This window comes from Dermochelys coriacea, chromosome 2 (genome assembly GCF_009764565.3).
Source record: "Dermochelys coriacea isolate rDerCor1 chromosome 2, rDerCor1.pri.v4, whole genome shotgun sequence".
NCBI lineage: Eukaryota > Metazoa > Chordata > Testudines > Dermochelyidae > Dermochelys > Dermochelys coriacea.
The window spans coordinates 154,189,910-154,205,677 of record NC_050069.1 but is presented as its reverse complement, the minus strand read 5'-3'; the positions used below and the strand labels follow the sequence as shown (position 1 = coordinate 154,205,677).

The window sequence follows — 15,768 nt, the reverse complement described above, 5'->3', positions numbered from 1 at the left end:
CAGGGCTATAAACAACGCAGCCCCAGCAAAGTCCAGGATGAAGTGAGAGATGGGACAGAAAGAAAAAGGAGGGCCATTGCCATCTGATATGCCACCAGCGTGTAAACAGCAGGTGCTCGCATTGCCCTCATTGGTACTGGACTCGACGGATGCTTTGGGGCCAGAACTGGAGTCGATGGTGTGGGGTCACTGACCTCCCTGTGCGGTACCAGGAAGCAGTTGACAGGATCTGCTACATCCCTTACATCAGTATTCACATGGTGCCAGTTCGTGCTCCTTCTGGAGGAGGCAGACAAGTCCCCATGCAACCTGGAGCAACCTGGATCCATCGTATGCAACCTTTTCCTCAGCACACTCAATGAGGAATAACTTCTCTCTTTCTTCAGAGCACAAAACAGCAGCAGTATCAGAACCAGAGGACGACCTCTGATCCAACTTAGGCATCAGTGCTGAAGCAGGCTGAATGGCCTGTTCAAGCAGATGTTGCTTTAGACAGAAGATCCCTCACCCACTATTGTGAATGATTTGCAAATCAACCACCGCTCCTTGATGTGGGCTTTGCCTAGGCACAACAAACACCCCGTGTGGGGATTGTTGTTGGGGATCACTACCCCACCCAGCAGACACTGTTTAAACCCTGGCGAGGGTGTCACCAGGGAAATATTTAAACTAAACCTAACAAACACTATACTAAGAGTACTAATTAGCTATATACAACTAGAAAAATTACTAAAAAATAGCGAGGTTGTGAGGTAAGGAACTACTCAGAGGGTCGACTCCAGCCAGGGTGGTAAGGAGGAACCAAAGAGGGTCAGGGCAACACAGCCTCATATAGCCAGGGGAGGGGCTATGGCCACAAGGTGTGAGAGTGCTGCCCCTCTACGGGTACTCCTAGGCAAAATTCTCTGGCTTTGGTGCGCTGAGTGTGCACATACCAAAGTGGAATACACGGCTGCATCTACACAAAGAACAGGCTGTTTAGCATAAGTAGTTAAACAAGTTTGAAAGCTTGTCTCTTTCACTGACAGAAGTTGGCCCAATAAAAGATATTGCCTCACCCACTTTGTGTGTCTAATATAATTAATGATGAATAATAAATACTTAGCACTTTAAAAGAAGCTATTTGTGTTTTACAGGGGTATCTGCAGGCAGGCATATAGATAAATAAACCGTGAATGCAAAATTAGATAGGTAAGGATGCAGTATTTGGTGCAGTATTGTTCTACATAAAAATATATAGTTACCTGTGCATATACTCATGTGACAACTGCAAAGAAAATTTATCCACAGGTACTTACAAATGATTAGTCAATGTCTGTAAAATACATTTTAAATATAAAGCACTATGTAATACTAATTACTATTATTAGGCACAATATTGTTAAGGCCCTGAAGTAGCTGGTGGGCTGTTTACACATGTGTAATAGTGGCATAATTTTATACTTGGGTTAGCATGCAGGGATACCTTTTATCCCTGTGAAATTCATCCCTGTACAAAGGCCCAGTGAAGGCCTATGTACCAATGAAGTCCTATTTAAACTCTCAAAACAGGAATTAAATGATTCATAAGCTTTATATTGGTCCTCTGCACAGGGGTGAAAATTGCCCTACATAAATAAGAGACTGACTGGTCAGATCTTTGGGTGGGTTGTGGCCACTTTACAATGCACTGCTAGTGTACTTTGGCCGCAGCATTCAGTGAACGGCCCATGGACGATAACCCTAGTAATCCCGCAGTGGCATAGCGGCTCAGCTGCTGGCAAAAGGGGTGCATAGTCACTGAAAAGGAGGCCATGGTGAGGACACCCCTACTCTACATCTGTCCTGGGCTAGTATTCAACCCCAAGTGGCTGGTATAAGCCAGCATAATTTAAAGCAGACTTGAAGCTACAGCACATTCCAGAAAAGCACACAGGGTCTGTAGGAACTTTATGCCAGCTTTGCAGTGTCTTCCAAAATGTCCAGAACACAAATCAAGATGTACCAGAAGATCTAGCTTGGACTCCTTTCTACAAATATTTATACTGCCTCCTACTTGTAATACTCTCACTATGTTTCTTTGTGAACTGAACTGGCATGCCTCCAAGAACATATGTTGAATGTTTATCTTAGTGTACACCTATTTTACAAAATTCTACTTAAAATGTGATCAAATGAAAGGTAGGCATACCTGTGGGCCAGTGACCTGAAAGGTGTCTTCTGCATGTATGCAAGTAATTTCAAGTGGCTCTGTTCCAGAAACATGTCTCAACAAACGACATGTCTAAGAAAAAAAGTTAATATATTTTGAAGAGTAAATAATATTATAAATAAGATCTCTTAAAGAAGGGTATACAGCAGTAAAGTTTATTTTCTTTTCATTGCTGAGAAAAGGTGAAAACCTGTCAGGTACAGTACATTTTTCAGAAATTGCATCTGGAGTAGCAGATGTATGAATTATTGGGTCAGAATTCCAGCAAGGGGTTCAAGTGAAATCAAACCATGAAAACAAGGATCGAGCTATTTTCCCCTTTGCCTCTCCTTCCCCTTTGTCCTCCTAAACCTCAGGAGATCTTTAAGAAAAGAAGTTACATTTGAGTGTGTAACCGTCTGACCTTCAGGTCAGGTACTGAAAGTCACCAGGCCTCACAGTAACATTAACCCGATCACGCTTGCATACATTTGTGTTTCTGGTAGCTTCTCCAACATCTAGGTTGCTTAGCACTTTCCACATTAAAAATTCTTGTAATCTTTTTTGAGAAGGTCTAAAAACTTCTATCATTTGACACAGGCCTGTGGATTTTGACAGGGAGAAACCCACAGGCCAGAGAAGTACCTTTTCTATGTCCAGGGAAATTCTGGCTGAGATAGAAACTTTTGAAAAATCACTATTTCTCTTCTGTGACTTACCTTGTCCTCAAAATGTTGGTAGAAAATCAAACTAATACTGAATATAAACGTTTTAATGCAAGGTCAGGCCTGTGCCACCACCAAATACCACTACATTGCATTGTGACCCCCAGCTGCAGGCAGCCTCTTAAAGGGTATGTCTACACAGCAATGGCCTGGGTCAGCTGACTTGGGCTCATAGGGCTATAAAATTGTGGTGTAGATGATTCCTCCAACAACAGCCCAAATTTAGCATATGGCTCTAGCAACCCATTCCCCCCTACCCATGCTGGGATAGCCTTCTTCTGCTTCCAGCTAATGTTAAGTTAAGTCCTGTAACTCAACACGTGCTGCAATGCTGAAGATTCAAGGTTCGGACTCTACTGATGGTGCATGATGGGAGGGGGCTGTTACATTTGTAAATTTTTCTTACAATTTTTTTTTAAACATTTTTCCATATTAAATCCACTCACATGACATTAAAAACATTATTTAGTTACAAAGTCTAATACTTGAAAGTTAAATTCTAGAATTTATGTTTGCTGTGAAACCTTAATTCTGCATCCCTGTGGGTGTGCATTATGACACAGTCTTTAATTATTTGAGTACATTTCCCCCCCCCACAGGACCCCATCTCATTCATCGCACAGGATGGAGAGCATTCAGAGAATGAACTGGTGTTGTAGAGTGAATGAGGCCGTTCTCTGTAGAAGTTGTCAGGTGTGTAGAGAAAAAAGACAGGGGACTGCAGAAAGAGAAAAAATGGTCTTGCAGTTAAGGCAGGTGAATGTCACATGTGAGAACTCTGCTCTATCAATGCCTATGCCAAAGGCTTTCTGTATGATCAAGAGCAAGTCACAAACCAAAATGTTGACAGGTGGCCCCTACTGTGCATTCCTCATTTTCTGTGTGCCCAACCTGAGATTCCTGGGGCCAGATTTGCACAAGTACAGAGCACTAAACTGCACCTGAAGTTAAACTGACGCTATGGTGGCCACTCTGCATCTCTGCCAGTAGGAAGAGTGGTCTATAGGAATGAGAGAAGTGTTGTGAATTAGGGGGCTCACAAGTTAATGCCTATCTCTGCCCAATTCAGTGTGACCTCAGGCAAATCTCTGTATCAATTGTCCCCATCTGTAAAATGGTGTTAATAATGCTCTCTTACTTCAGAGGAACTGTGTAAATAAATTCATTAATATTTATGAGGCACTCAAAAACTACAATGATGAGCACCCTAAAAAAGACAACAAGAAATTAATACTTATGTATTCACTGCAGGCTTTGGATAGTGTGCAGTAATTATGGCAGGTGCCATACACAAAAATATTGAATAGCTGTCTCATTCCCATCCTGTGACCTGAATGAGGCAGGGGGTTGGTCGAAATACATAGTCTTTAAGTACATGATCATATATTATCAATGCAAATACAACCTTAATTCTTTCCCCTTGTGTAAATGTAACCGTAACCCTGGCATTTCTTAACTTTCAAATGCTTGACTATGTAACAAACATTCTTTCAGTGTGCATTTTTTGTAAGTAATGATACTATTTTGTGTTAATTTTTTTAAAAATAAAATGTACAGGATATGCAATATCATCAAGTTGAAATATGGACCTCATACTATTATTTCCTGATGGTTATTTAAATTTCAAATGCAACAGTTTAATGCTTTATTACATGATCTTTTGCATTTAATTTATCTGAGCCAACATTCCCACTGAAGTCAATGGGAGCATAGGGTGTCCATCCCAGGACAGCATTTGTTCTTATGTTCTTAACAGAAAACCAAAAGAAAGGAAAAAGTCTACAATATTCATCTCTACACTGATATCATACTGTAGATTCACAGTTGAATAAACATGAAAGATTAAGAAACTTGGCAACTAAGAAATTCTGTAGAAGAAATTGTTGCACAAGAGCATTGCAATTACTTATCCAAGGAGTAGTTAAAGTATATATAGTCCTCCGTAGCCATGTAAACAACATAACTCTGTACTCAGAAAACAAATGTCTTTCAGGAAGAAACTTAAATCAGTAATTACTAGTCACATGGAAAACTTCAATTTCAAAGTTCATCTCATTTTGACTGATCTTTGAGCAAAACAGTGTCAAGTTGATTTTAAAGCAGAAAAGAATTTTTCTGCCATACTCTGAGCAAAATGTATTAGTTTTTGAGCAAACTTTAAAAAGCAACAACTCACTTTTGGGCTGAGAAGGAACATAGAAAATGTCAGCCCAAAAGAAGAACTTATGAGAAAGTTACAAATCCCCCCCCCACCCTCTCCTTTTTTATTTTTTTTTTTGGCTTGGGCAGCTGCGCTCTCGGAGCTTGGGGCAGCGAATATTTTGCTTGGGGCGGCAAAAAACCTAGAGCCGACCCTGGCACTCTCACAAGCACAAAGCTCTCTACCTTTCAGTTTGGTATGTTTATTAGAAGCCGGATTAATCTAAATGCCACATTTGGAAGTTATCCCCAGTGTTTCAGACACAGATACAGCAAAAGCAGATGTTAAAGTGGAAATAAAAATAGAGTACTTACTTACTCTGTGTGTGTGTGTGTGTGTGTGTGTGTGTGTGATATTTTTATTTTATATAAAATCAATGAAATCAATGGAAGCGCTTGGTTGCTTAGTATTCTTGAGAAAATAGGCAAGTGTTTAAATCTGGATTTAAGAGCCTGATTTTAAGCTCCTATTTATGAAAATCTTGGCCCCAATAGGCAGTCACAGAGGCCCCCAAAAATCAGGCAATGAGGTTCCTGTGCCCAGAGCAAGCAGCAACAGGAACTGCGCAGGTGGGGCAGTGGGTCCAATTCTATAACAGTGGACCCAAACGTTTGGGGCAGTGAGGAAACTCATGCTGCACTCGGACACTACCTTCTAGAAGAATGTAGAATCAGAAGTGCCAGAGGTGCATTCTACAGGTTAAAACACAAAAGACACCCTGAAGAACAGTTCATTTAGATAGATTTTGGCACTTTTTACATTAAATCTATTTGAAAATAAAATTAACTCACCTCAACAAGCTGCTCTTTCTGCTCTGATAGCTTACAAGTATATTCTGCTACAGCTTCTAGATTTCCTTCTACTCCTGTGATTTTTAATGCCTTCAAAACCATGTGATCTGCATGGTATTTTAGCAGGTCTGCTGCCAATGATGTAGCTGCATGATGAAGCTTCAGTAGTAGTAAGGAACAGAAAAAATAAGCATTGAAACATAAACATGTGAAGCTAATCTACAATAAAAATATTTTAGCGATAGTAAGTTCAGCAGATGACCAAGAGGCAGGAATTTAAAAAAAAAGCGTACTGATACTAAGTTCAGAGGAAGTCTGCAAAGAATGTTTGTACCTCAGGGGCTTTACTCTGCAACTTCTACTCAATTACACAGACTAAAATCCACTCCACCATCAAAAAAAGCTGAGTATTCAAGACTTTTGGGGGCAGACAGAAAAACAGTGGGGGCAGGCCAGGGTATAAGGATATTGCATTGCATCCCCCTGGCAATTACTGCAACTGGAATAAGCCCTCCTCTATACCAGCTGCATACCAGCTGTATTGAGACCACCAGCTATGTGTGAACAAGGATCAGTGGTCCCTCTTCTTGCCCAAACCCCACATAACCTACTGATAGTGGCAGGCCTTTTCCACTGCGTACTGCGGACACATAGGCAGAGCCAGATTAAGGCACAGACACTGGAGACAGTTCCTAGTATCCCAGCATCTGGACTCACAGGACAAGAGAATCTCACCCTTAATGTTGCAAAGAAAAGCTTGAAAATGTGACCAGGTTGTAACCTAACTCAAAGACAAAACAATTACTTATAGGACTATCGATTAATTGCCGTTAACTCACGCGATTAACTCCAAAAAATTAATCGTTATTAATCGCAGTTTTTATCGCACTGTTAAACAATAGAATACCAATTGAAATTTATTAAATATTTTGGATGTTTTTCTACATTTTCATATATATTGTATTCTGTGTTGTAACTGAAATCAAAGCATAGATTATTTTTTTATTTCAAATATTTGCACTGTAAAAATGATAAACAAAAAAAATACTATTTTTCAATTCACCTCATATAAATACTGTAGTGCAATCTCTGTCATGAAAGTGCAATGTACAAATGTTGATTTTTTTTTGGTTACATAGATGCACTCAAAAACAAAACAACGTAAAACTTCAGAGCCTACAAGTCCACTCAGTCCTACTTCTCCTTCTGTCAATCGCTAAGACAAACTAGTTTGTTTACATTTGCAGGACATAACGCTACCCTCTTATTTACAAGGTCACCAGAAAGTGATAACAGGCATTTGCATGGCACTTTTGTAGATGGCATTGCAAGGTATATACGTGCCAGATGTACTAAATATTCATATGCCCCTTCAGCTTCAGCCACCATTTCAGAGGAAATGCCTCCATGATGATGATGCTCGTTAAAAAAAAGAATGTGTTAATTAAATTTGTGACTGAACTCCTTGTGGTAGAACTGTATGTCTCCTGCTCTGTTTTACCCGCCTTCTGCCATATATTTCATCTTATAACAGTCTCAGATAATGACCCAGCACATGTTGTTCATTTTAAGAATACTTTCACTACAGATCTGACAAAACACAAAGACGGTACCAATGTGAGATTTCTAAAGATGGCTACAGCACTCAACCCAAGGTTTAAGAATCTGAAGTACCTTCCAAAATCTGAAAAGGATGAAGTGTGATGCATGCTTTCAGAAGTGTTAAAAGAGCAACACTCCGATACGGAAACGAGAGAACCCAAGCAACCAAAAAAAGAAAAATCAACCTTCGGCTGGTGGCATCTGACTCAGATAATGAAAATGAACGTGTTGGTCCGCACTGCTTTGGATCCTTATGGAGCAGAACCTGTCATCAGCATGGACGCATGTCCTCTGGAAGGGTGGTTGAAGCATGAAGGAACATATGAATTTTTAATACATCTGCCACGTAAATATCTTGCGATGCCGGCTACAACAGTGCCATGAGAATGCCTGTTCTCACTTTCAAGTGACATTGTAAACAAGAAGCAGGCAGCACTGTCTCCTGCAAATGTAAACAAACTTGTTTGTTTGAGCGACTGGCTGAACAAGAAGTAGGACTTAGTGGACTTGCAGGCTCTAAAATTTGACATTGTTTTATTTTTGACTGTAGTTTTTTGTACATAATTCTGCATTTGTAAGTTCAACTTTCATGATAAAGAGACTGCACCACAGTACTTGTTTTTTTATACAGCAAGTACTTGTAATGAAAAATACAAAATGAGCACTGTACACTATTCTGTTTTGTAATTGAAATCAATATAGTTGAAAATGTAGAAAACATCCAAAATATTTAAATAAATGATATTCTATTATTAACATTGCAATTAATGTGATTAATCACACTTAATTTTTTAAATTGCCTGACAGCCCTAATTACTTAATTTAAAATTTTAAGCCAATACTTTTTGGGGCCTGACTCAGGATTTAACATTTGGAATTGGCAATTCTGCAGTTGTCCCTGAGGTGGAGGGAAAAGGAGGGACTTGTCCCAATCTCCAATCCTGCCTTTCTCCGTAGACCCCAGACCTCCAGAGAGGTCTTGATGGGGTCCAGAGTGGAGGTGTGAGGTTGTGGGGGAAACAGTGTGGCAGAGTACCTCCAACACTAATAAAATTGAAAATGGATGGGTATTTTCAGCTTGCTGTACATGATGCAGAATTACTGTATGAGTAAATTAAAAGAATACATATTACAAACATTTTTTTTAATACGAAGTTCTTAATCTCTCTGCAACTGTTGGCTACATGAAAAACAAATTAAACAGGATACTAAATTCAATCAGAAGCCTGAATATTTGACTTGGTAGTTTTTCTTATTTATCATAGTGATGTTGCAGTTTTCATTATATAAAATCTGTTGAATATTACAAATAAATACTTGAATAACCACAAAAACAATCTAAATATGTAACTGCAAATTAACTGGAATAATAGTTCAAGTAACAATCCTTTTTATTATCAGAATGTACTAAAAAGTTTGTGCACTAATATTACTTATTGGCAAATACAGAAGTCTGGTTTTCATTTTTGCCTTTTTATTAGTGCCTTCACATAAACTTACCTACAGTACTTCTGCCTACCTAAATTCCGGCTATGTTTTCAATCAACTGTAGTATTCTTCATTTCTCACTGTAAACTCTTAAATAATGTTGCCCTGTGCTATTTAATATTGCCGTGTTTTAACCCAGAGCTGGGTTCATTGTAGTGATTAATAAAATGATTCTTGCAAATATTTTGCTTGTATCACAGGAGGGACTGGCAGCATAATTTTGGCAGCGTGCCATAATCTCTAAACATGCTAAGGCTAGGCCCCACTACTATTGTACTAATCAGCTAACTTTAAATAGAATTTCATGAGGCAAGCAAAAGGCATGTCCTCTGTCCCAAAGCAATCTCCCTACTGAGTTTATAAAGTGGTCTTTAAACAATGGAGGTATTATAACTTCAGAAAATTGAATTTTTTATAATGAAAATTGTAAGGCAACCTAATATAGGGGTTGCTGCAAGGTTTTGGAACTCTCAGAAGCAGAAAGAGCCTGGATCCTGATGGATCAATTTATAGAAGCAGGGGATGTGGGAGAATGTGGCAGGTCAGACTTCTCAGCCACACCCAGGATCCAGAACCTGGCCCCAGAGGACCAACCCCCTTCACAGGTGCAGGATAAGAAGCCGTGGAGCACAAACAGCTGGGAACCAAGACAGCACTGAGTTAGACTCACTTCTACTGAGAGGTGTTAATAGTTCTATAGCCTTCACAAACCCTTCATTAAGCAAGACTTCATTCCCCCCAGAGAGGCTACAAAAGCTGGGAATGTAGAATGCAGATTTCTAATATGTCAAACCCAATGACACCCCATTAGCTCCACTGCCTCTCAAATAATTTGCCATATCTCTGACCTTAGCTACACTGTCAATAAAGCAGAGCTTCTCATGCTCCCATTGGGTACGTGTATTATATATCCTCTTCTAGTGTTTGGTTTACAGAGGATAACTATTCGCTGCTGCCAGTTAATTTAGTAAATCTTCAAACTTTAGTGGTAGAAGTCTGAGTTGCAGTGTTGAGAGGTTCAGGGTTCAAACTGTTGACATTACATTTGTACAAAACAGAGTTTGTTTTTAATTTTTTTTTTTAAGACTAACAATGGAAATGATATTAAAAATGACATTATAAGAAAATTATTTAAGATTGCAAAGTCAAGCACTTCCTATGCAAATTAAATCTGGCCCCTTTACACATATGCATTATGAGATTGTGTTAACTGCATGATCACATACTATTTTTAGTGCACAGGATGGATGGCGGTCAGGGAATAAGTCAGAATTGTGTGCAGAAGAAGCCCCTACCTCATTTGCTCTAGAATAGGCAGGTATGTACAGAATGAGACAGGTGTCTTGTGGTTAAAACAGGTGAATGTCGCACAGGAGAACTCTATTCTATTGTTGTCTCTGCCACAGATTTCCTTATGATGAGCAAGTCGCATCAAAATGTTGGCAGGAGGCTACTATCTGTGTGTTCCTCATTTTCTGGGTGCCCAATTTGACACGCCTGGCGTGTGTTGAGCAGTCGGTTGCAAATGAAGTCAAACTGAAGCTGTGTATGCTCAACAGCTCTGGATGGAGGGATGAGGAAAGGGATGAGAGTCAGTCGGTCCGGAGTTCAAATTAGGGTTCTGCTAATGACTTGCAGCACAACCTCTACTCCGGGGGGGAATTCTGTGTCAAAAAGTTAAAAATTCTGTGCACAGTATTTTAAAATGCAGCAAAATTCTGTATATTTGTCAAAATAACAATATAATCATGCCAGTTTCAATTATTTTGGTAATTTATTTTAAATTATCTGTCTGCAAATATGTCTAACAATACAGAGAAAAAAATTCAGAAAATGTTTTTTTGACAAATAAGATTCTTTACTAGGCATATTAATACAGAACTCTGAGTAATTCATTTAAACTACAATACACAAACGTATTTCTGGCACCCCTCACAGAAGCAGTGCAAAGTCTTGGGAGGAGTCAGGGGTAACAGAGGAGCTGAGGGAAGGAACCTGGGAGTGAACCTGGAGGGTTGTTGGATGTGGGTAGGAAAAGCATGGAACAGGTTACTTTTGGGGGGGGGGGGGGCGGGATTGTTAGAGAGTTGGGGAGCCTCCCCCATGCAGACTCCTAGCCAATGCCATTCAATTAGGAATATCTGCCTCTGTCCCCCATATGGCCCCACAGCCCACTTCCCATTCAGCCCCTGGCTCAATGCAGTTGCCCCACTAGATCCTAGTCTAGTCTAGTCTAGTCTGTCCCCACCACTAGCCGGTCTGAATCCCCATCTGTGACACCACCCCCTAGCTGCCTTGCGTACCCCTCTCTGTTTGTCTGGTGCACCCTCACCTGGCCCCGCAGTGAGGAATGCAGCCTCTCCAGTTGGCTGCCCTCTCTTATGGCACCACAGTAGCCCCTAGTGGACAAAAGCTGTAACTGCAGCACCTCTCCAGCAGAATCTATATTCTGCAGAGAAAAAAAATTTGCAGGGGACTTGAATTCTGCATGTGCAAAGTGGTGCAGAATTCCCCCATGAGTAAACCTCAGGCAAGTCACTTTGTCTGTTTCTCCAACTGTAAAATGGGAACAATAATTCTCTTATCACCCAGGGAGTTGAGTAGATAAGTGCCTTAATATGTTTATGAGGCACTCAGATACTAGAGTGAGGAACACCACAGAAAAGACCAGGAGGAAATCACTAATTCTGTATTCAATGCAGAATTTGAGTTGTGCAGTAAACAAGGCATAAACCCATCCACTGAATAAGGATAAACAAGAATACTAAATAGATGCCTCATTCACTGAGCACCATCCACCCTGTGCACTGAACGAGGAGCAGTTCCCATGAGGGAAAATAAAACAGCATATGATCATTAATTAAAAGACTGAATCATAATATATATGCACCAAAGATCAAATTGAGATTTCACGATCAACCTAAATTCTGATACTTCTAACTTTCAAGATCTTGACTTAGCATGTAAAAAGCTATTTTAAAACAGCTTTTGTCTGTAATATTTAGAGTGCTTTTGAATTCTTCAGGATAAAAATGTGCAGGATGTCAGATACTACTATGAATAATTGCAGTTCCTACAATAATTATCTTGGTAAATAATTAACTTCTAGTTTTTTTAGGCTGCATTTTAACAATATCTATTGTAGCAAGATACCTGAAAAAATGTTTTTGTAAGGCACATATTTAATGTATTTCATAGTGAAAATAAGTAAGTTTTCTTCTCAATTGCAATAAGTAAAATGCAAAGAAATTGCAAAAGCCATTTATTCAGTTTTCACAACTACACGTGGATACTGTAATAATTACTGGTCAACATAACTCCTAGTTTCTTAAAAATCCTATGAAGTAAGTACTACCTTTTTATATAGTAAACCTTAATCAGAGCTATGCATGCATCCAAGAGCAAAATTTGGCACTAAACTGGCAGATTATATAGTGTTGTTGTAGCTGTGTTGGACCCAGGATATGAGACACAAGAGGTAGATGAGGAAATATCTTTTACTGGGCCAACTTCTTTTGGTGGAAGGTACAAGCTTCCGAGCTACACAGAGCTCTTCTTCAGGTCTGGAGAAGAAAGCAGAGTGTCTGAGCTAAACAAATTCAGACAGAAGCTGGTCCACTAAAAGATATTACCTCACCTTCCTTGCTTCTCTGTGGATTATATATATATGCATTTGAAAATGTACTACTTGTTCCTGCTCCCTATGAAGAAGTTTTTAAATTGACTTCTACAGCAGCACTGGCTCCATTGTGAAATTCACTATAAATCAGATCCTGTAAACATTTACTTATGCAAACAGTCCTTACTCTTAGAAGTGTCCCACTGATTTCTGCTCACTTGAGTAAGTGTTGCAGGATAAGATTCTATGATACTACCTACAGGCATAAAGTTAAGACTATCAGAGTGTTCAGCTGAGTCAACAGAACTATTCATAGCATGTAATGTGATGTTTATGCCTTTGCAGAGTCAGGGCCTTATTTTGCATTACACATGAAAATAAAGGCGATTCAAAATCTTCTTCAGACTGTGTTTATATAAGCTGTACTTACTTCTCTTTTGAGTTCATTCATACATTGGATTGTTTTTAGTATGGCTACTTCCAAGTCTTCTGTGATATCCTTTGTTTTCTGGCTTTGCTACAAGAAAAAGACAAACATTTTTAAAAAAATACCCCAACTGATGTACAAATTATCCCAGACTGTGTTAATGCAGTAATTCAGTTTTAAGTACATTTTCTTTAAAAAAAAAAAAAAAACAAATTTTATATTAATTCATTATTACTACTGCATTTGATAATTCATCACTGAATCAAGAATCTATTAAAAAAACAATTAATGATGCCAGACCATCAACTTTATTTTTATTCAAGAAGGATTTTTCAGTTTTGAACATTGTGTTCTTTGAGAAAAGAGGGCTTTTTTATTTAGTATGAGCTATCAAATCTTTATGCCTGAACCATCCTGTTAAGCTAGCTACAGCTATTCCAGTTTTTAAAAGCCCACAAGAGTAGATTTTATAAAAACCCTCATTATTTAAAAAAGAATAATTCACCAAATTAATGTTTGTATTTTAAATTCAAGAAGTTTACTTAATAAATAATTGACTAAATCTTTTTCTATGCCCTAAAAATTTCAATTGTTCATGTAACATAAGAATTGTTGCTATGAATCTTTCAATCAATTTATACAAAAACAATGCTTTCGGGTTTGGAATTTGTGTGCATTTGCAAAACAAGACAACCTGCACAAAAGTGAAGGAGGATGCACGTTTGGGGGGGGGGGGCGGGGAAGATAGGTGCTAAAAAGTTTCTCTTTCTCCAAAACTTGATGGGGGGAAAATTATCTTAATTAAGAGCATCAGCACAAGATGGATGTGGTCAGATTTAAACCTTATCTTGACTCTCTCTCTCTCTAACAGCTACAACCAGATGAATAACACAGATTCTGGATTGTGTGTGGCATAATTTTTTTTTTTTTTAAAAGGAATAGCTGCCCAGTCTGATAATGTATCTTTTAAAACACATCTTAAAGCAATATTCCTGATTGTTCGGTGTCTCTTGAATTTCTTTATACTTTCTTTCAATTGCCTTCCCGAGAAATGTATTCCATAACAGGCAAAAAATTAAATTAAAATGGAGTTTGTAATGTTTGTTTTGGGGATAATTACAATATTCTTGTAATGCTTTTACCCTTATGTTTCTGATATGTTCTCTCCAATTTAGCTCCTGCTTAAAGCAATTTTTTGTCTGTCAGAATGTGACAAGCTGGCTCAACTGAAAAGAAAGTCTCGGGAATGTCTAAACTCCTATGGTACTGGGTGGATTTGCAGTACCAAGGGAGTTGTATGTTTCAACAAGTCACTTTCTTTAGAAGTTGTCAGTACTGATAAATGTTGAGTGCTTTAGAGGTAACCAAGTGATAGCAGATGGCAGTTTAGACTTCTGTGATACCAAGGGAGTCATATGACTAGGTTCTGAAGGTTACATACTAAAATCTGTTGGTGTAAGCTTCTGGGAAGCAGAATGTTTCTCTCAGCTCTCACAATCATGTTTAGATGATACTGAGGATGTTTTAGCTACTGAAGTATAGTTGGTAGCATGGCTCTTAGAAATGTTACCAGTAACCAAAGGAGCCTGGAACCTCAGCAGTACCCAGCATGGGACCTCAGCACTCGTACAGTTGATTTTTGCAAAGACCGAGACTTTTTCTAAAGTGGACTCTTTATGAGGAGAACTAAAACTCCTTTTTTTAAGGGGCCTTCCAAGAACCTTCTGATGCCTTTTCCCACGAAGGTTGGGGCAAACACAGTACTGAGGCACTATGCTCACTCAGAGGCCGATGTACGGGGCGGGAAGGGGGGAAATCCTGACATCATAAGTAAGGGCTACGTTTATGTCATAGAAGACCTCCATGACATTCCCTACTTCAGCCCCAGGGGCTGCGGGATGGTGGAGCTGGCAGCCAGCGGGGCCCTAGCAGAGTTCCAGTTTCAGGCAACAGCAGCGACAGGCGGTCCCCTGCAAGGTTCCAGCAATAGATGACGGACTCCTGAGGAGGCCCTCCTCAGGGTTCTAGCAATGGGCGACAGCCTTGTGTGGGGGAGGAGCAGGATGCCCCGGACAAGTGGCTGGGGGTGTCCTGTTTTCTCTTTGGGAAATACGGTCACCCTGCAGCTTCCAACCGCCGCGGGCAGAAGGGGAACCCCACAGTTTCCAGCCACCATGGTAGCTGGGGAAACCATGGAATTGCAGCAGCTGAAGTCACAGACAGGTCATGGCTTCCGTTCATTTTTGTTTAGTGTCCGTGACGTGTCCATGATTTTTACTAAAAATAACCATGACAAAATCTTAGCCTTAATTATAAGGATCTCCCACTTTTGCCTAGCTCTGCTCTTAAAGTCTGAGCTAATATTGCACTTCTGCGGGACGTGCATGTCCCCCAAATAACTAATGCACTGGAAATGTCTGTCACTGACAGGGATAGAGTCTCGTCAAGTGAGACAATGCTTAAATCCTAGAGATCCTGGCATATTCCCACAACATATGCAACATTGAGGGAAACCTCTCCGTATGGGAAACCAGGAGAAGGAATAAACAAAAGTGAGACATTATGAAAGAAAACTTAACACAGGTAACTACAACTAACACTAAAACTATAACTAAGAATCGCAAAGCTAAGCTTGAATAATAATAAAAGTTGGCATGCTAGATCTCAGGTAGTTGAGAAGGAACCCATGAAGCCCTGTATATCCTTAGTAGAGGACATGAAGGTGTGAAGGGGGCATGCATGGGCT

The 15,768-nt window shown here is 39.6% G+C and overlaps 1 protein-coding gene across 7 annotated transcripts in view; it reads right to left on the bottom strand.

Moving 5' to 3' along the window:
* Nucleotides 1–15,768, bottom strand: part of CTNNAL1 (catenin alpha like 1) — a 148,118-nt gene that overhangs the window by 46,678 nt on the left and 85,672 nt on the right. For 4 of the 7 annotated variants that reach the window (XM_043508508.1, XM_038389740.2, XM_043508511.1 and 1 more), the window contains 3 exons: nucleotides 13,026–13,112; nucleotides 5,887–6,045; nucleotides 2,171–2,263 (listed from right to left, as the gene is read on the bottom strand). In XM_043508508.1, coding sequence (XP_043364443.1) covers nucleotides 2,171–2,263; nucleotides 5,887–6,045; nucleotides 13,026–13,112 — 339 coding nt within the window. The remainder of the gene's footprint in view (nucleotides 1–2,170; nucleotides 2,264–5,886; nucleotides 6,046–13,025; nucleotides 13,113–15,768) is intronic. The other 3 variants (XM_043508510.1, XM_043508513.1, XM_043508509.1) reach the window with 2 other exon arrangements.